The sequence below is a fragment of the Drosophila bipectinata genome, chromosome 3R (genome assembly GCF_030179905.1).
Source record: "Drosophila bipectinata strain 14024-0381.07 chromosome 3R, DbipHiC1v2, whole genome shotgun sequence".
Taxonomy (NCBI): Eukaryota; Metazoa; Arthropoda; class Insecta; order Diptera; family Drosophilidae; genus Drosophila; species Drosophila bipectinata.
Genome location: NC_091739.1, coordinates 5502387 through 5523254, shown reverse-complemented (window position 1 = coordinate 5523254; position 20868 = coordinate 5502387). Strand labels below are relative to the sequence as shown.

At 43.5% G+C, this 20868-nt stretch overlaps 1 protein-coding gene across 1 annotated transcript in view; it reads right to left on the bottom strand.

Moving 5' to 3' along the window:
* The window catches only part of LOC108131045 (uncharacterized), an 85353-nt gene extending 68298 nt beyond the window's left edge, over positions 1–17055 (bottom strand). Inside the window, 1 exon segment of the mRNA XM_043211844.2 lies at positions 16089–17055. Within this exon segment, the coding sequence (XP_043067779.2) occupies positions 16089–16371 (283 nt within the window). The 5' untranslated portion in view covers positions 16372–17055.
* Positions 17056–20868: the final 3813 nt, after the last annotated feature.

Below are 20868 nucleotides of genomic sequence, written 5' to 3'. Positions count from 1 at the left end.
GTGCAATGACTCAAACCTACGCTACCGAGTCGGCCGGCTTGGGGGTCGGGGATCAAAACTTTTTGGCCAGCTTTAGAAATGTGAAGCAATCAAGAGTGATGAAATTTATTATAAAGCGAGCTTGCCACTGCAAACTTTGCACAATCAACAACGACAAGAACACCAACAAGGGTAACAGCTAGATATAGGTGGCCGATAATGGAAGACAAAGAAACGAAGCCGTTGGAAGCAAAGGAGCTGGGAACACTGAGGCTAAATTACGGAATCCTTCTTGCATTATCCGGCTGCTAGATTAAAATGAACTATTGCACGCCAACAACAAGAACAACACCATCAACAACCAACAACCGACAGCCGACAGGCAACAACGAACAATGGCAGTGGCAATAATAATACAAGCAAACGATAAGCAACACGAAACGAAACAAGAAGAGCCAGAAAGTGCTAAAGAATGAATGAATAAAAGAAGCTCCGGCACCAAAACCGGCCAAAGAAATCTGTGAAAGACGCCCGACCAACAGCAGCAACAACGGCAATAATAATGGCAGGGATAATAATAAGAATTAAGCAAGAAAACACATCAGACAGACTACCGGGCCATTGCCGGGCTGGGATTCGCTCCGATTCGGGGACCCTCCACTTTCTGGGCATTTGTAATTTATAAGAGCATTCCGGATTTAATGGGCTTGTTTTAGTTTACGGTTTATGATGAATCTCAAGGATTTTAGACCTTCTTAAGGATACGCTGAGGTGCTGCTTAAAAACACAGATTAATCTGAGGAATAATTGGTTAAATAAGATGTAGGTAATTTCGGCAGTACCGGGTATCTCTTATTCGTTTCCCTAAACTCAAGAACTGTAGTCCTTTTTTTGGGATTTGGATTGGGTCTGTGAACAGAGAGCTGAACACAACACACGGCTTCCGTTTCCGCAGCCATTTTCGTGGGGATTTATTAGTTTTTGCTCGTTAGAATTGCGCACAGCTGCCGGGCAGCCGTTGAGAAGTGTTTAAGCGGGACTAGGAATTGGGGAGCTCACAAAAAAAGGAGCTCCGCCAGAAGACGACTTCATGAACCAACAAAAATTAACACCCAGTGCAAAAAGCAGAAAACGACGTCTGAAACACACATAAGCTGCTTGTTTATAGTTACAGCTTATGCTGCCACGCAACCCACTCACTCAGTGCTACTGGCAACCCCGATCCCGATCCACTCATTTCTTTCTTCACCAGCTCCCCCGCCTTCCCCCTTCTCCAGTGACCAAGCCATTTCGCCTATGAACCATTTTCTTTGGCTAAAACTGCAGTCGAGGCAACGACGGCAGCTTCTGTTCCTGATGTGCATCAAAGTGAGAATGATTGATTCAATTTTAAAGTTGTTGCTTATATGTGTGTGTGTTTGGGTGGGTGAGTGTATTGGTGGGGTGAACCCTAATAGGTATGTATGTGTGTGTGTATGGGTCTTAAGCACAGTCTGCAGCTCAGTTGCCGGCTTTAACAAATAATCTCGCTGGCGTCCATTCGTTTCGAGCATTTGCCACACGGTCAGAAATAGTTTCCAAAACAAAAGTATCCATTTTCAGAAAGGAACTTCAACGAGATTGGCATGAAGCTTCAGTTCTTTAGAGCACATACTTCAAAACAATAACCCTTTTCTCTCAGTGCCTGGGAATGGGAAGCGGTTGGGATTCCAAGAAGACCAAAACGGGCACTGCCATGATGGAGTTCGGTCAGCAGCAGCAGTCGTTGGCTGACTTTTCTCCGCTTGTTACCTCAGCTACTAATACCAGAAATAATTACAAAAGTGAATTTATGTTGCTGCGGCGATAACAAATGCTTTTTAGCACCCCTTGCTGCCACCGCCCCTGCTCCCCTGTAGCTTTAACCCGCTGCACCACTCAGCAAACCCAGTAAAGTCGAAGATTTATTTTTTTCCCCGGGGGCTGAGCGAGGGGCTTTGAAATGCGCGTAACTTTTGCCAATGACGCAAAGGAATTTTCAGCCAGGGCAGCGAGCAGATGTATGAATCGCCATAGATGGGGGATTGGGTTGTCAGAGTGAGCTATGGCCTGCAAAGTGCACAAATCCCCACCCCACCCCGCCGACACGCCCTCAGTAGGAGGTGATGCATCGGGCGTTGCATCCATCTAAACATGTGGCATGCTAGACTGAACTTTCTTTATCAAGTTTTCGGCAACATCACAGATTAAAATTTGGCTTTCTGACACTGCCAAAAAGACAGACTGCGGAATTAGTTCTTATTCGGGTGTGTGGGTCATGGGTGTTGGGTGGCCTAGACGGGCTGTGTGGTTGTTTCTATGGGCGTGGCAGTGTTGTGAATTAAGCTGAGTGACTTTCAAATGAGTGGATGCGCTCCGAAGTTCATTAGCAAAAGCCAAAAGTTCCTTGATTGACGCCCGGCATTGACTTGCTGAAGTTGCATGATTTCTGCTGCCTCTTGACAGTTACTTTTGGCTTTGGAAAATCCTTTTAGCCAGCACAGCTTATACAAATGGAAAAGCTCCCCCCCACCCCCTGACGTCATGCCAGACAACCCCTTTCATCATCTGCAATGCACCCAATTAAATCCTTGTCGAGAGAACCCTCTTCCAATAATTATTTTCGTGTCCGCAATTACGTTTTCCATTTAGCATTTACATAACCCTGCCGCAACAGCACCCCAAAAACTCAGGGGGAAAAGCAATCACTTAAGTGGCGCTAAAAAATTATCTAACAAAATTATTTCAAGCGAAAACCGAAAGGAGCAGCGAGTAACAATCGATGCGAAATACTTGGATAATTGGCGCTTATTGATACTTGAGCGCCACATAATCGTCTTAATTACTTTGCAAACTAACTTTAATTGGCCCGAACGGTGGACGAGATAAAAGGGCCCAATTACAAACGCTAGCCGGGCGAAGATGCCGGCTGATTGCATGTCTGCCTGCCATTTCAGGCAAAAGGAAAAAAATTCTGCGAAAAGTCGAAGAGAATAACTAGAGCGATGGTGAAAAAAAAGGCCAAGATGCCGTTGCCACCATTCATTATCTTCCGCTCGACCTCCGACACTTGAGCCGGGGCGTTTCAATAAATAATATAATAATAATCCAATCATATTGTTACATCCGCAAACTGCCACCTTCCAGTCATCAGCAGGGTCTATGGATGCTACTGGGGCAGCTAGTGCTGCTGCAGAAATTCCAGCTGCATCTGCTGCCCCAGCTGCCCAGAGCTGTCCGGATCAAGCTACTTTGTTCCTGCGCTTCCGCCGTGATGCTTCCGTCGCCTGTCCGCCCGGAATCCAGTGGCAGCCGGCTAATATGCGTCCCGCCGGCGCAGCGGAAATTGCAAGCGAAACTGGGTGGACGTGGGTGGAGGTATGTGGATGTAGATGGGAATGGGTATGAGGCGGCGGATGCGGATGCGGACAGGGACTAAGCAGCTTAAAGGCGCATCATCGATGCCAACGCTTCCAGCTGAAGATTTATAGTCCGGTTCGGTTCAGTTTGTTTGGGCCACGTGAGCTGTTTGCTTCGACATTTTGTGGCCAGGGACATTTAAACTTTTTTAATGAAATGTCTTTAGCTTTGGCTTTCAATTCAGTTCCCAACTACCTATTATATTAAGTAGATATTACAAATGAATGAAATTTCATTTTGATAGGAGTCCTGGCCACAAGGTTGACCGACAACTATGTCTCCCTAGAATCCTGATTTAATACCGAGGCTGCCCGCAATCGAGCACTTTGTGCAACATTAATTTGGGCCATTTGGCTTCACAGTGTGCGGCGGTTGGATTTTGCAGCTTGCAATTTCAGATTGCAATCGGTTTTAGGCCGCCTCCATGTGCTTATTTATTTATGCCAGGGGGAGTATCGGATTTACTTCCGAGGCTTGCCAAATGGCTGAGCCAAAAGCAGAGGCAGCAGCATCCATTATCATCAGCAGGGACATCAGCCAAGCATAACGGCCCCGGCCCGACCGAGTTGCCTTTAATGTCATTTGGAAGGCGCCGCTGATTTGTCAACTTCCAGACCCACCGACCATTCCATCCATGCCCCCAGCCGCAAGCCCCATGCCTCCTCAAATTCTGATAATGGTCTAGCTCTCAACGATTTCCTTCCCGCGATTTTTCCCTCCTCAGCGCCAAGGTGAAAATTGCAAATTACAGCCGAGCAAATAAAGCAGCCGGCATAGACCTACGAGGAACTTCTGGAAATTACCAAAGGAATGAGCCGGGCTTCTCCCTAAACCAAATTGAATTCAGTGCTTTGATGGCAGACGACATTGCCACCTCCCGGTAGCCCGGGTCCTTTGCGTTCATTTTGTATTTTCAGAGGAACAGGGGCGGACATTTTTTAGCTGCGGCATTTCAAAGAAATTGTCATGACAAATTGAAACAATTTCTTTGGCTTTTGTGGCTTGCCGGCATAGGAAAACCCGAAAACATTTTATGCAATAAATTAAAAAATTTGCGTAGAAACCTTGAGCGGTTTCTCCTCGGCGTCTCGGCATTTGTTTGCCGTTTAATGGAGCGTATGCGACCCGAAATCCGAGCATAAAATTCCGAATTGAGTGATTTTTGAAGGGCTGGATTGGAGATTGGTAAAGTGATGTGTTTAATTGCATTTGGCATTGGGTTCGGTGACTAATGTATGGTCATGACATTCCCAGAATTGGCAATAAATACATTTCGAGTTGCCGGCGACAAATAGGAATTCCAAAATCCCTCCAATAAAACTTGAACTCCCAAATATCTTATTTCCAATTCTGAGCCGGGCCATTGTCAACGCAAATGTCTCAACTTGGGCGCTAAGCGTCCAGCTCTCGCTCCCTGACATCCTCGGATTCGTCCTGACAATGCGCAAAATTCCAGGAATGTCGTCCTGTAGACAGAGGCAAGACATTGGCCGAAGGACGAAGTGAAATAATACAAATGTGAGGGAGAAACAAAAACGGAGGAATCGGTGAAGAAGAAACGGGCAATGGTCACACGAAAGCAAAGCATTTAATGTAAACGTTTTGTCGACAAATGTCAAACGGCCACTCGGCAGGACAACTGGACAGGCGGACTGGCTGAGTGGCGGCAAGGCGGACGGAGTGACAGACCCACAGGATGGGGAACACCTGAAATTAATTCGATTTAATGCTCGACCCGATTCGACTCACCGTCGGATTGAGCAACAAAATCAATGATAATTTGCCAGGGCAATGAATAAAAGAACAAAGGCGATGACCCCGAACCCCACACTCCATTGACGCTCCTCATCTTTGGCTAACAAGTTCATTTCATTACGGAAATGAAAATGGCATAATTAAATGTTAACGATGCTGTCGGTTGGCCTTTTCGGTTTCTGCTTCCCTTTTTGGATTTTCTGTTCTTGTGTTTTTGGTTTTTTTGGCGCCCCCGGGTGCATCCACGTGCCCAAATAAATCAAATTTGCCACGACTGGCAGCTTTTGCAACTCACCGTTGCGTTGCGTTGCTGGGCCGTGCCTTGCCTTGGCTTGGCTTGCCTCACAATTACCGACTTCCAATCATTTCTTGGTTTCTCGCTTGGAGGAGGCAAATAAACCCGGGTCGAGACGGTTGGCTTACCTGCAAGCAAAATAATGGAGACCATGGCTGAGCATTAAAGGTTGTTTAAGGCATAATAATAAAAAGTACGCTTAGCTGGGGCACGCACAGTTTCATTAGCCGCATTCATAAGGCATTAAAACTGACGGCGGGATATCAATTTTTGTGTTCACTTTGGCCAGACACGAGACCCATTAACACCGACACCCACACAGGCACACCAGCCCACGTCCACCCACACACAGATCTCTTGCTAAATAGAAAATATGAAGCACGAAAATTAAAAAAGGCAGCCACGCCCACACCGCTTTCCTTGGGAGCTTCCATTAAAGTGTAAATCTCGCCAAGGCATCGAAAATGAAGCGATTCCCCCAGTGGCTGCCTCAGACGTCTTCTTGCAACATTATGATCACCACTCTCACACATGTGCACTGCTGAAATAATTTTTATGATTATTTCTTCCTTCCGTTGCTGGCACTGGCACTGGCTCATTCCCAGCTCAGATGCTAAAAGTATTTCTACGGCGCTCCTCTATTTTTCTCGTGCGCCATTTAAGACCGCATAGCCTCTGAATCTGCGACTCTGGCTTATTCCAGATAAGCACAGTGGAAATAAACATTATGTGTTTCCAGTTGGTCCGAGTCCCTGGGAAGTGCGCTTAGCTTCAAGGATTATACAATGATCAGAATGGTATTATGCCACAACTTAAGGATTGCTCGGAATACAAGTACACCTCTATTTATAATAATTAAGAGATATTTTTCAACAAATCATTTAATGAAATTCTTATATTTCATTGGCTTATATCACGCATACGCCATGTTGCCAATGTATGAGATTATTCTATAAGGATTCTGAAATAGTCTCGGCTAATTTGTAGATATTTTCTTGGGTTTCAGTCGGCCCCAAGTCGGTAGTTCCCAAATAACTTTCTGGGTTACCTAACCATTGTTTGTCCAACTGCTCCTGCCATCGCCCAGCCAACGGAATCCGATTTTGCTTCACGGTGCCAAATGTTCTTCGCTTGGCTTCCCCACTGGCTGCGATATGGAATTCCTTGGATTAAATGTTATGTTGGCATTATATTTCTTTCTCTTTACGCCCATGTCTGCCCGAGTGTGTGTCCTGTGTGTGGCTGTGTGTTGGTAACGCATGCTGGGCCGTAATGTCTTCATCCTGGCTGGCATTGTTGTTGCCATTTCGTCGCTCTGCCGCCGTCGACGCCGCTGCTGCACTAATAGCTGCGCCACAAAAGTAGACTTGACTTTTTGGAGCGGCTAAAATAGAGCAGAGCCGAGTTAAGTAAATAATGCCAACACATGTAATACATCAAGGCGGGCATGTGTTGTGCGTGTATCGGTGTTTATTTATGATGTTTGTGGTTGTTTTTTCCTCGTCTTGGGTGGTAGGGTGGCTGGGCTCTATTTGGGTTGAAGGCTTTAAGAATCAGGGCCTTCAATTTGTTTGGGCTTGGGTCGGGCGTACCGGCAGCCCAGAGCTATTTTATTTAATTTGAAAGCAAATGAAAAAATAGCAAAAATTGCTAGTGCACACAGAAGAAAGTATAATAATATTAAAGCGTTTTTTTGCGACATAGAACTAAGCACTTGTAAATCCCCATGGAGGATGTGCCATCAAGTTAGTCTCAAACACAAACACACACATAGACACAGACACGTAGTGGGGCACATATGCACTTTTATCCACAGGCAAACATGAGTGAGCTTCCACCCCGGCCATGGATATGCATATATAGAGATATATGTATATAAGGGAGTGGGTGGGTGTGTGTGGCCAAACTCATAGGAACTTATGCATAAGTGACATTAAGAAAAAGCTCTTCAAATGCAAGAGAAACACTTTGGCCACCGCCACCGCAGCCGACAAGGAAAATAGGAAAAACCAAGTAAAAGTTTTCTCAGCTGAAAGCATCACAGCTGAGGAGAAAAAAAGGCAGGATGGAGGCAACGGCAAAATATATGGCAGGAAGAAAGAAAGAAAGCTGGAATCCGGCTGGCATGCAGCAGCCAAATGAACGCAAACTTTCGGCGGCATTAGGGATATGGCTGCGACTCTGGCGGAGGATATGCAATCATCATGCGGATTTCCATAAGCAGCCAGCGAGCAGCGAGTCGAAGGCAAATAGAAAACCAACAGAGGACACCACCAGCACATAAGCAAACACACACAAGGCACTGATAAAAAGGAGGGGCTAGTTTGGAGATAATTCATTGGACTCAAAATCAAATTCCATAAAGGAGAGCCTCTCTCATTTGGGAAAATTTGTTATTTTGTCAAGAGTCTACCTTCAAGATTAAGAATTTAAGATTATTAATTCACCTATTAAGTTACTTCCTTCCTTTTTATTGAAGTGCATCCTGCTAAACCCACACAGACACACCACCTTCTAGTAAGCTCCAACTGGCTTAGCTCAATATCCTTTTTGGTGCAACTTTAAACTATTTTCAATAGCATTTCCGACTGCATCTCCGCTTCGTTTTGACTTTGCCACCGCCCCACCGCCTGAGTCAAATGTTTGTACAGTCTACTCAGAGTCCTCTCAAAAGCTTCGAATCGCCATCCCCCCTCCCCGCAGGGATCTCCTTTAAGTGGGTTTGAGCTCGGAAAAATTGATAAGTTGCCGGGGATGTTCGGTGTGCGTGCTTATTGACATATCTAACTCCAGTTCGCCACTACCAGTACGCTGAAAAGTGCGATGGAAATGTTTAAAGTTTGTGTTTGCGGCCAGGGGGAGATCTGGAAAAAGTTACCGCAGATCCAGCAAAGTTTGCAAATTGTTTTCTGCGGCTTTCATTTCCACTCGTTGCCAAGGAACGAATGTGAAGCGGTCATGGCTACTGATATTTATAATTAGAGAAAGTTTCTCCAAGGTCCTCATAACGTGGCTTATGCACCAAATACATCAGATCTTTGTTGGAGTTACTCACCGGTCTGAGCAGACTCTAGGACTTTGCTTTCCACTGCACCAGGAACCCGAATTGGCCAGCAGGGTGGCGGAAAGGAAAAGCTTTTAACGTTTGCCGTATGGGATTCGGAGCGGAATTGGCCGCATCCATCGGGCAAATGCAAATACAAACAGTTCGGGCCAGCGGTGCAGTTTAAAAACTACAGGATATAGTCAAGAAAAAATCCTGAATCCAGTATGGTGCCTTGCAGTGTGAACTGCTAACAAAAGCCAGTATGCAAAAATCACAGAGCAACCACGCATCCAGCCGAAAAACGCTACAGTTGCGCTTTTCCGTATCGCCAATTGGCAGCAGATAGCGCCAGTCCCACAGATGCACTTTCAAAAAATATAAATTCATAAGAGGAGATAAAGTAGTCTTTCAAAGTAAACAGGATTATTTTTTATCTGCCAAAGTCTTAATTAATACATTATATATTCAAGCTTATGAATTTTTATCGCAGATATTCGCTCAGTGATCCGACTTTCACAAAACAATACAGACGCACTTGTCGCCGTTTATTGATTCAATCATTGGAAATGTGTTAAGGTTTTTAAAGCAGTCCCTCTGTTTGCTTCAAGTTTTTGCAGGACACCCCAGCTGGGGCCCTTGGCCACCCTTTCCTGTGCCCAAAAACCACCCCCACCCCACAGCCCACTCGACCCTTTCCGCCGGCGAGTTGCCTTTTTGCTGTGTTTGTTTTCTGTTTGCATTTTTTGTTTGTTTCGAGCTCTGCAGCAACTCAACTGTCGACTGTTTGCTTTGCGTTGCTTTAACGCTATTTTCGTTCTGCTCTGTTTTGTTTTGTTTTGTTAAGCACTTTTGTACAGTTTGTTGCCGGCTGACCCTCCAACACCATTTCCCTCCCAGCCCATCCCCACCCCTCGCTGATTTTTCCCCAATTTTCTGTTTTTTTTTTTTCGGCCGTAAATTTATGCTAACAGCTCTCCATTGAAAATGCATAAATTTATGTGTTTACACTGTGTGCAGGCATTTGCTTTGCGGGTGCGGATGTGCCAAGAGCGAGGTTCAGAGGCACATGTGTTTACTTAGCACTTTTTATGGCCCAGCCATGCCCAAGCCTGCCCAATCTGCAGCTCATAGTCCATGTTTTATTTACCTTTTATTTTTCAGTCTTTTTTTTCGGCCCGAGCTGTTTTTTTATTTTTTGGCTAAACCACATCTGAAAAACTATGCGAAATTTAATAAATTATTATTTGCATCAACTGCTATGTTTGTCAGCGCAAATGAGACCAAATGCAAACAAAAGTTCACACGTAGAGCTCATAAAAAGTAGCTCGGAACTAAATGCTTTTCCACGAGGATCGACCACCGAGGGAAGACCGCTCACAAATTCCATCAACGACCCAAATGACTTTATGCAAAAGTTGGACCCGGTCACAAGAACCAGAAGAACGAGAAGGAGTGCTGAGGAGCCAAATGCCAAACGAGTAAAACAATTCGGATGCGAAAAGGTTACAGAGAAAGAAATACTCTAAATATTATATTTATTGTTTTATAAATCTTTGCTTTATTACAAATTTTTTACTAATGCTTGGAATATTATACTTGTAAAGTTGTATTTATTTCTCCATTTTTGTGAATATTTTTGAAACCCTTTCACCTGCGTTGCTGTGTCCAATGCATTAAAACGTGCCAAAGCCAGCCAGCGGCCGAGGAATATCTAAGGATGAGAAGTGGCGGGGCCCCAGTCTGAAACGGGCACATAAATGCGAAATAAAAACCATTTGAATGGCAGGCGACACTCAAAGTCGATACGAAACGAACTACAGGACGACTCAATAGGGCTGGAGGTATTGGGGCCTGGTACAGATGGGCGTTGGACGCTGGGCGTTGCAAAAGTACGAGAATGTAAATGGGCCTCGGTTCTCGAGACCAAGTGTACTTGGTATATGGGGCTGCAGCCGTAAAATAGATGGGCATTTAAGATGAGCCAACTCGCTTTCGGGCTTTCTTTCCTCCTTGCCTTTTAATCCACAGCTGTGGTCATTTCAGAAGTTCTTAAAACTAAAAAAAACTAAAAACTAAACAGAATAAATATTTTTCAAATAATAGACTTACATTTATGAATAAATCAAAATTACAAATATAAGCCATTCTTTTGAGAACATCTTTAGAACCTTTTAAAAACTATTTTTATGAGGACCGCGTCTGTGTAATACTTATTCTTTGGCGTTCTCTGCAAAGCCGTTCACGTCCTTTTCGTCCTTGTTGCTGTGTAATGGCTGCCCCAGTCGAGTGGTCGCCTCCATTTTGGCGTTAATGAAAAATGCATGAAATTTAAATTGCTCCAAAGTGTTGACCAGTGGCTGGACCCGAAGCAGTGCTCTCACCTACACCTGTCCCAGCTGGCCAAAAAAGAAGCGGGAAAAAATCCGCTTTACTCGGATGCAAGACGGGTGTGGGCCATTTGTTATGCCGTGCAACAAGCGTACGATCTGCAGACACTTTTATTACGCGGCGCCACCAAAGGTTGCAGCAAATAAAGAAACAGACAAAAAGCGACAAATGTGCGATGACAAACAATAAGAACAAAAACAATGACGTCGTTGTCAATTGTTCGAATTTCGAATCGGCAACAAAAAAACGTATCTGAGTCTGGGCAAAAACTGGCAGCGGGCACTGTGAACCTCATTTTCTATGCCACTGCCGCTGCCAAATGTCAAATGTCGAATTGAGCAATGAAATGTAAACTTTTCATTTGCCGACGCCAACAGGAAACAAAACGAAGCACAAAAGAAAATGCAGTGTTAAAAATAAAGCAAGATGGCCAGAGGACAGTCAAAAATGTTACCAATCAAATAAAATGTAATCAAACGGAATGAACGGGGCAGCAAGGAGACATAAGAACTGTTGTGCTTTACTGGGACACGAGGTCTATTTTTATTAAAAAGTGTCCTATTTGCAGAAAATATATAATGATTCCCCACTTGAAAAATGTGTATTATTTAAGGCAAAGAACTCGATAAAGTCTTAAAATTCAAGCTTTAATATTGGACATATATTTATATTATATTCCTTAAATAAAACTCCCTCGCTTTAAGCTTAAGGAGGTTTATTTCAGGCAGAGTCGCATTAATTCCCTGACACGATTTCCTTAAACATTTTATCGCATCCTCCACTTTGTACCCAATTCAACGAGAATTTATTGAGAGTCTTTAAGGACGAGCAATCGGCGCCAATACACCAATACAGACGCGAGTACAGACACCAATACCAGTGCTGGTGGGAATTCAAATAGCTCACACAGATACACGTACAGAGCAATGGCTAAAGCTACTCAATTGTAATGGCCGCTGGCATAAAATAAAGCTTACAACGAGCTCCACGCCCATCAACGACCACGCCCACAAGGCCAACCAACACCTTTTTTATGCGTTTTCATTTGGCAAAGCGTAGGAAATATCTTGCCCACGGGGCGTATTAAAATCAATTCATTTAATTTTGATCAAAGCGAAATAAATCTTTGCGCTTTTTGCTTAATTTCCTTCGCTTTTCGTTTCGCCATAGCGGGAACTGGAGCTGGAGTGAGTGAGAGCCAGGACCGAGGGGAAAATGAAGAAAATCCACAACAACGTCAGTGAGTAATTTGGCCCCAGTTCCAGATACTACATATACATATATATGGAATTGTATAGGTATGCGCAAGCTGTAAAAAGCAAAGTAAGACAAAAAGCACAAATAACAGAGAAGTACCGTAAGCGAAATGAGAAATCATTAGTAAGTAAAAAGCTTGTCAATGTGTGTGTAAGTACAAACACACCGACACACACACACCCGCACGATAAAGACACATAAAAGGAAAGCGGCGTGTAAAAGTTTTTCCTGCTCTGCTCTGCTCCGCTCCGCTTTTCCTTATCAATGCCAGCGACGGCAACTGAATTAATTTTTCAATTCGCCAAACGAATTCATTGACTTTTTGTGTTCGCCCGCATCCCCCTCAACCACTGAATCACCCAGCAACCCCAACCTCCCTTCCAACCGCCCACACAACCAGCTCCTTACACACAAGGATACACAAGGATACGGATGCAGACTTCACGTTTCTGCTGGGGTATTAAAATCCTTTAAACAGATTTCATTTCGAACGCTTTGCGGTCGATAAATGCATTTCACTTTGGTGGTTTTTTACCCACACAAAAACACCCACACCGACACACACACACACACCCATACAATGTATTGTGCGCTTCACATGCACGTGGGTGAGGGTTTCATTTGGCATTGCATACTTTTCGGGTGCAGCCATCCCGCTCTTGCCCACACACCTTCTTCGGGTCTTCCGCTTCCGAAACTGACTCTTTCCAATGATTTGCTGGCAAATTACTTTGAGGTGTTGCCGGCTGTCTCTCGCCTCACTTTGCCACTTTGCCTCGCCGCCCCCACCCCGCTGCAGTACAAAAATTGCCAAATTCATTTCCAAAACAAACATTTAGTGCATATCTGTATGGGTATGTCCATGAGTTGATGTGGGCGGATAGCTGGGGATGTGGGTGTCTGTGAGAGCAGCAAGTGCTGCCAACCAATTTAAAAGTTTGGCTGTCGCCGTCGCCTGAGCGAAAGTAAAGCGCGCTGTGTGTTGCTGTTGCATCATTTGGTGGCAAAGAAAAACAGCCAAGTGCAGCCGGATCACAGGCGGTAAGAGATAAGGCTACCAAATACAGTGGATGCCACTATCTGAGCCCACTCGGATCACCAATTCGGCTGAGAACTATAGAGTTTTTAAGCTTGACTTTTTTGGCTTAAAATCTTGGCCGGAGAATAGAAGAAATTAAATATTTTTGCAAGAGAATAGTTGCCGTTAAAACAAGCCCACCTGTAAATACTGAAATATATTCCGACTACTAACTGCCACTGTAGTTGGCCGTAATGGTTGTTGTTGCAGCACTTGTTGTTGTTGTGTTGCTGTGGATGGGTCTCCTTCCACAGCCAACTACTGTGGCACTTGTTGGCTTGGCTGCTGCAGTTGCGACACTTGAGAAACTCGCAGTCGCTGTTTGTTTTTGCAGCAGCGGCATGTAGGTATGTAGGTGTATCTCTGTGTTTGTGTGTCTGTGGGCGTAAGTGCTGCTCGAAAGTTCATGCACCGTGTGACACTGTAGTGGTGTGTGGGTGTGTACTCCTGCATATATAAATTTATATGCATGTGTCTGTTACGCTCTGCTCCTTTCGGTTTGCCGCCAGTTTGGCCGACCCTCGCTCTCTTGCATTTGAATTGGAAATTCAGCGGCGTGCTTAATTTTCAATTTGCAATCATTTGCCCTGGTAATCAATGTTTGCTCTGTCGGTGTGCGGTTGTCGACTTTTTCTGCTCGTCCTTCTAATAGTCCTTCTAGTTCCCTGCTAATTAGTAACTAAGTGTGGCTCATCGCAAAGTCAATTGTCCTCAAGCCGGAGTCATTTCGTCTTGCCGGATGTGGATTTTTCCCCGAGTCGGATTTGCTCCAGTTTCGCACTAATTTCTTTGGGGCCTTCTTCACGGCCCGCTCCCGGACTTGCGCCAACTTACACAATGCTCCAGACTCGAACTCGTCACTCTTCACTTTCACCCTGGGCTCTTATTTATGCCTCTTGCCAGCCAGCCTTCCTGCCTGTCTGTCTATCTGTCGGCCTGTTGTCTTGTCTAGTAATTTTCTCACACTTTGCAATGCTCATCAACGCTCCGCTGGCCGCTCGCTCGGGAAAGCATGGGGAAACTTCGCAGACTCAAGTGTGGAAATTTTCACTTTTTTGCCATAATTAAATTCATTTTCAAGTTGCTCTTGCCATGGCTTTCGACTCAACGAGATACAACCGCACAAATATACGCAAACTCCCGCACACACATAGCCACTCTCAACTTTTCACTATTTTCCGTAGACATTTTCCATTTTTCATTACTTTCCAAAGTCGGCCCCCGCTCCCGCTGAGCCAACGCTCTCCCAAGCTCGTTTCATTTTCATGCAGCTTCCTGTGCCGTTGTTTCCGGTTTTATGCCTGCCTGTGTCTATTTGTGTATAGTTTTTGCCATTAGCAACCAGCCAACGTTGCGATGACGGGAATGCCGGGGAAGGGGCCACAAAGGAGGCCTACAAATTGGAAAGAAGGCGTCCCGGCCTCTGGTTCTGGGTCTGGATCTGGATCTGTCTCTGTCCTACCGCCTTTGTTGCCAAGTTTCGGCTTAAGTTGTTTTTAAGTTGTAAATCTCTTCGGCTATGCAATTTCCTATCCCTGCCCTGCTCTGCCCTGCCTTGTCCTGTCCGGGCCTGGCCAACACCACTGCCTTCGAGCTGTATCAAATTTTTCATTTGTGGTTAAAAATATGAAAATTGTAACTGATATTTATGCTTGTAATGCCATCGCTTGACATTTCGGCCTGCCAGCCATCCAGCCAGCCAGTCATCCCAGCTTTCTGAGGGTGGACACACGTCCACAATAATTCATCTCAGAAATGCGTGTTCGAGTTTTGTTATTTTTGGATTACGTGTGCGAATTTGGTTATTCGCCCTTCCTCAGGCCCTCACAATTCTACTCATTCAAAAATAGCCAAAAGTGATACTTGTGTGCGAAAATTGTGCTTTATTGGAATTTTCGAAATCTCCCTGTTATGCCTCGTCCTGTCTGAGATACTTTTAATTGAATGCCTCGGCCAGAAGTTTTTGGGTCTGAGCCGAATACGAATTCTCCTAAATACAAGATATTTCCTCTTTTCCTTAATTAAGAAATTTTTTGCCAAAAATAGGCTTTTGTTGTAAGACTATTTAAGTTTCTGAGTACTAACAATTATGGGAATCGTTTTAATTATTTTTATCATTTACGATATGCTAATTTAAATGATGCTTGTCTATTTAACAATGTTATTTTCAACACTAACAAAATATCCCATACTAGAAACAGCAAATAAAATTAATAATGGCATGGCAAGGCAATAAAACGATTTGAAAACTTTTGAGCTCCCACGTATCCAATCACAAAAATTAATTGCCGTTGAAAATAAATCAAATTTTTTTTTATTTATTCTTGATTCGAGATTTTATAAATAGCAGCATAAATATTCGTATATTATGACGTATTTTTGATTTTGAGATTTAATTTGCAAAGTTTTTATTTTACATCAATTTTATTGTACTCTTTACTTCAATAATAACTTCATTTTAAATTTCCTCGATGGATTCTTTTTCATTAAGCTGAATTTTAATTATGAGAAAAGTAAATATCTAAAGACTCTTATATTATAATTTAATATTACAATTATTTTTAAGGAACCCTCTATAAGTAATTTAACTTAGAGTTATTGATTCGATTAATATATATTATATATGGGCATTATATATGCCCCATGCCAAAGCAAATGCTTTATTGCTCTTTGAAAACGCAATAAAATGGAGCTGTCTGGCTGTTGCAGTCGAAACACGTCTCAAGGGTGAAATGGCAGCGACATTTCTCAATTTATGCAACACCTCTTGCCGGTGGAAATATCGCCGTAAACCCGAGGACATTCACCCGCAGAGCTAGTGAGTGGTTGTGAATATTCGATTTGGCACTCACCTGGCTTGGAGTTGCTGCCGACTAGCTGCTGCTGTTGCTGCTGCGACATCTGCTGCTGCTGTTGTTGCTGCTGCTGCGAGTGCTGCTGCTGGCCATTGTGCAATACCGATTGCTGCTGCTGCTGTTGCTGCGAGTGCTGCTGCTGGGCGGCTGCAGCGGCGGCGGCGGCCGGGTGGATGGCCAGCAGCTTCGTTTCCGGCGGCTTGTGCGGACCCATCGTGATCTGCGGGGCACCCATGGCTATGGTCGGGGCTGGCATCATAAGGGTCGACATGGTCAGCATTATTTGCGAGTGAATTTTGGTCGCTGTCGGGGTCGCTGTTTCTGTCGGGCCTTCTGTCTTTCTGTCGGGCACTGGCACGGATAACGGGCACGGCTTTGTCTTGGCTACTGCTATTTCTATTGATTCGCTGACCCCTCCACAGATGGTGAACTCGGTGCCAAAGGTCGTGCGTTAGCCTTTGTCGCCAGCTTTCTCCGGCTCTCGGCAATGTTTGCTATATATCTCCCTACCCTTATGTGCGAGTGCAAACTTATGAAATATGCTCGCTCGGCTCTATGTATTTTCACTTTTCGTCCTCGTTCTGGCTGCTGCTCTGAGTTATTACGAAAATTTTTATACGAATATGTACTTTTTTTTAGTATGTGTGGGTTATATTATTTTTGTTGTTGTTGTTTTTTTTTTGCTTTTGCTTTTGCCTTTTCTTTTATGTTTCGCTTATGTGTTTGTTCAACCGGAAATACACGAACTCAAGCGCACTTGGCTTGTAATTTCTTCGCTGCTACATTCGGCTGTGAGGATATCGCTTCTGGATTTCCTTCGCCTGCCAGTAATCGCAAATTATTCTTTCTTTCCTCCGTTCGTTTTGTGTTGTGTCTGTTGGCAGCGGAAATTATAAATATTCCTGTCATACGAGTACCAGGAGGAGTTTGTGCCCTCAAACGTCGTCTGTTTTAATATCAATGTCTGGTATGTAAAATGTCAGGCGAGGGAAAAAAGTAAATTATAAGGTTGGGAAAAAAAAGGGAAATATGTATGAAAAATAATAGCGGAAAACTCCAAACAAAAGTGAAGCCCTGCTCAGCCGGCCCAGTGTCGTTGCCTTTGCTGATAAAGTTTCAGGCAGCTGCTGTTTGTTGGCAATTATTTTGCCGGCAGCTTCCACTGATGGGCTTTGACTTTGTTTTTGTCGCGCGCGAATTCGCTGGCAACTTTAGAAGTCAGTGACTGCAGCGTCTGACGCGAAAATCATCTGCAAACATTTGCCAAAGTTTAATGAAAGTCGCCAAAGTTTGCAGCCGACCAAGGGTGAAATACAAACAAGCTTAAACGATGATCGAGACAGATCTTTGAGAAAAAAAAACAACGAAGAAAATTTATATACGATGTCTATAATCTGATTTGAATTTATTTCCCAGTCCCAGAATAATTTGCCATTATGGAAAGGAAGCAATTCTTTGTGTCCTTTGTGTCTCAAATAACGCACGAATCAAAGAGACGAGATCAATCGCACACACAGGATATTTTACAGGATATACAAAGCGTTCGGTATACGTTCGTACTAGACCGCTGGGCGACGCTTTTCTTACTGAAAGCCAGCAGCACACGCATTGGCCAAAATTCAGAGGCGCTGCTTTCGAAGCCACTGCCACTGCAACGGCGGCAGAAAGGCGATTTTCCTGCTGCCGATTTTCCACAGCCACTCTGCCACGCTGCCACAGTCACCGCTGTTGCCGATGCCGATGCCGCTGCCAGTGCCTCTGCCAACGGGATGCGTTTCCCTACATTTCTCTTCGTTAGCCAGGACATCGGATGCGAGGACACGAAGCTGCCAGCCTGCCTGCCTTCTTGGCTGCCTGACTGCCATCGCAGCCATCCATCCGTCCTGTCGTTCATGAAATATTCACGAATGGCTCGCTCTCACTCGCGCAAATTGCTCTCCGTTCCGGATCGGGTTTTTGTCTCTCTGTTCCGCCCTCGCACTTGCTACTGCCTGAAAGCCCTGCGAGTCCTCGTAGTCCCAACTGCCTCGTATCCTTGCTCCAAACGCCACTCACGAGTTCGTGGGTTTTCCTCGCTTCGGCATGCCACTCGCATTACAGCGCAGAATCCTGAGAGCTCACCGAATTTCGAAAGCGCCAGACACATTTGAAATTGAAAATAAGGAATTTCGTAAGGCAATGTCTCAACAGAAGAATAGTTTTTTAAAAACATATTACTAATGCTTAATGCTAATGATTTAAATGATAGCTTGGAGAATAACCCAAATATAGTTCAATTTTTAATAATATAAAATTATGCTTATGTTTTTTAATCAGTTCTCTTTGGCTTCAATCTAAATGTTGAAGGCACTGCCGAAAAATATCCTTAGCCTTGTCTTTGAAAGTCAAACCCAGTATTTTTATGGTTATAAGGGTAAACTGTTATACTCGTAGATGCAAAGAGAAATGTTAAGCCTTTGCTGTTACCTGAAATATTGAAACAAATGTGCCATGGAAATTTAAAAATGACAACAAACGCAGAAATAACTATAATTTTGGTCAACATTGAACCTAGAGTTTAAAATTTAGATAATAATACAAAATATAACTTGTCGATTAGCCAAGATGCAAAAGAAAATTAGCTAAGATGTTCATAGGAAAACAATATTTTTTCAATTTGTTAATATTTTTAGCCCCACATCTCCTCGTTTTTTAGTCGGCTAAGAAACAAAATACCTACTGTAAGTCAGAACTTTAAGCTATTTTGATCTGTATAAAATAAGAGAAATGTTATAATCAAATATTCCGATTTTTTTTTAAAAAAGCTTGATGTTACATCATTTGTATATTGGTAACGTAAAAGACGGAGTAATTACCTAAAATAAGACGAGGCCAAAATCCGCATTGATAATGTCTATTGGTAAGATCTATTGGTAATTGCTTTTGACCAAATAAAACCAACACAAAAAAAAAAACGCTTGGGAAAATTCGTTGATGAGAGTTCAAAGCAAAATATATGAATTTTTGATTGCGTATGTAAAGGGTTGGCTAAATGTAAGTGAAAATTTCCATTCTGTACATCAACCATAAATCGGGTGGTATACCTTCAATACCAGCCACTGAAAGTTCTCAAAGATTTTTAGAAATTACTAAAATAAATGCGTATGCTGGCTCCTGAGATTATTATACATTATTCGACATTAAATGGTAAGAATTAAACCGGTGTAAGGACGTAAACAAAAATGCACTTGTTGTTACAAAAATGTTGTTTTGTAATAAAGAAATCTTAACCAAAAGACAATTCGTCAAAATTATGTAGTTTCAGAATAATCTACCATTTACCAAACCCCTTCCATTTTTTTGCTATTAGCATACTTTCTAGCCCTAGCAGTAGTGACAGGACTTTTCAGGTGATGATGGAAGGAAGGACAGTGAACATGAGAACGAAAACTGAAAAATAGAAGAGGGAAAAATACATAATTGCATGTAATTTAGCATGCGACATTATCATTGTTTTACTCGTATTTAGCATAGAATCAACATGCCACATCACAGTAGCGGTGAGGCCATGGAATGTCTCGTGTGGCGGACAGCAGGCTTTGAGTGTCCTTTGTCCCTGCTCTCTAAACCAGAAGCACAGTGAAAAATTCGCAGAAAATTACTAATACCTGTGATTAAGAGCAGAATTTATTTTATGTTTGACAGAAACAAGGTACTAAGTGGGGACTAAGTAATTACTAAAGGACACATCGATAATATACTGGCTGATCCTGGTTTTGTAATTTTTTGCTCTGTAACATTGCATGTATTTAAATGCAACAGAAAAACAACAACATAGGCAGCAGCAACTTCACGTAATAAACAAAAGTGACGTAAACAATAAGAAGCGACCCCTTAGAGCGATGCAAAAGACGAGCCAAGGGGCCGGTTCTTTGGGTCCTTTTGCCTTTCTCTCTGGCTCCTTTTCCCGGTCTCCGATTGCATGCATGTGTGTGTGTGTGCGTGATGACAATTGCCCTTTGAATTTTTTAAATCACTTTAAATGAAAACAACAACAGGATTCCCCCATTCGCCCCTGTGCACTGCCTTTTGCCTTTTGTTCTTCGAGTTGCGCTTGTTAGGTAAATCAGCGCCAGTTTGTATGTGTCTGTTGTGTGTTTGCTGGTGTGTGAGTGTTTCTCACAAACAAAAGCAAAAACAATACCAAACAGCAACAGCAACAACAACATTGTGCAGAAAGTTATAACGTGCTTAAGCGTCTTTAGCTGAAATGAGGCTAAAAATATTTGCTTATAATGAAGTGCACGACTGTGTGAGTATGACCTGTGACCATGCACAAGTACTCAGGACACATACACACATCTGTGTGTGTGTGTGGCTACATAACAATAGCGCATTGGGTACTACTGTTTTTGTACTCGAGGACGAAGTGCCACACCCCCCGAATAAGAAGAAAATTAAGGCATTGTTAAAGCCAATTAGGGTATTTAGTCGAGAGACCCGGACAGCAGGGCGTATGCGTGATATTTCACGGTGGATGACAGCTGCCAAGGATAAAAGCGCGAAACTGACGGAAATCTGCAGGAAGCTCAGACATTTTTTTAAAGCTATTAATGCAGTAGTAGGGCTTTTGTTTTGGTTATGTGATAGTTTCCCATGATAACCTTAAACATGTTGGCAAGACGTGAAAATGGCGTGGTCTATTTTACTTCACCTCGGGGCTTAATAAATAATGCCTTCGGTTTATTCCAATTTGTTAATCCCCTCAAATGCCTCTTAAATCTCCCTGAACAGCAGA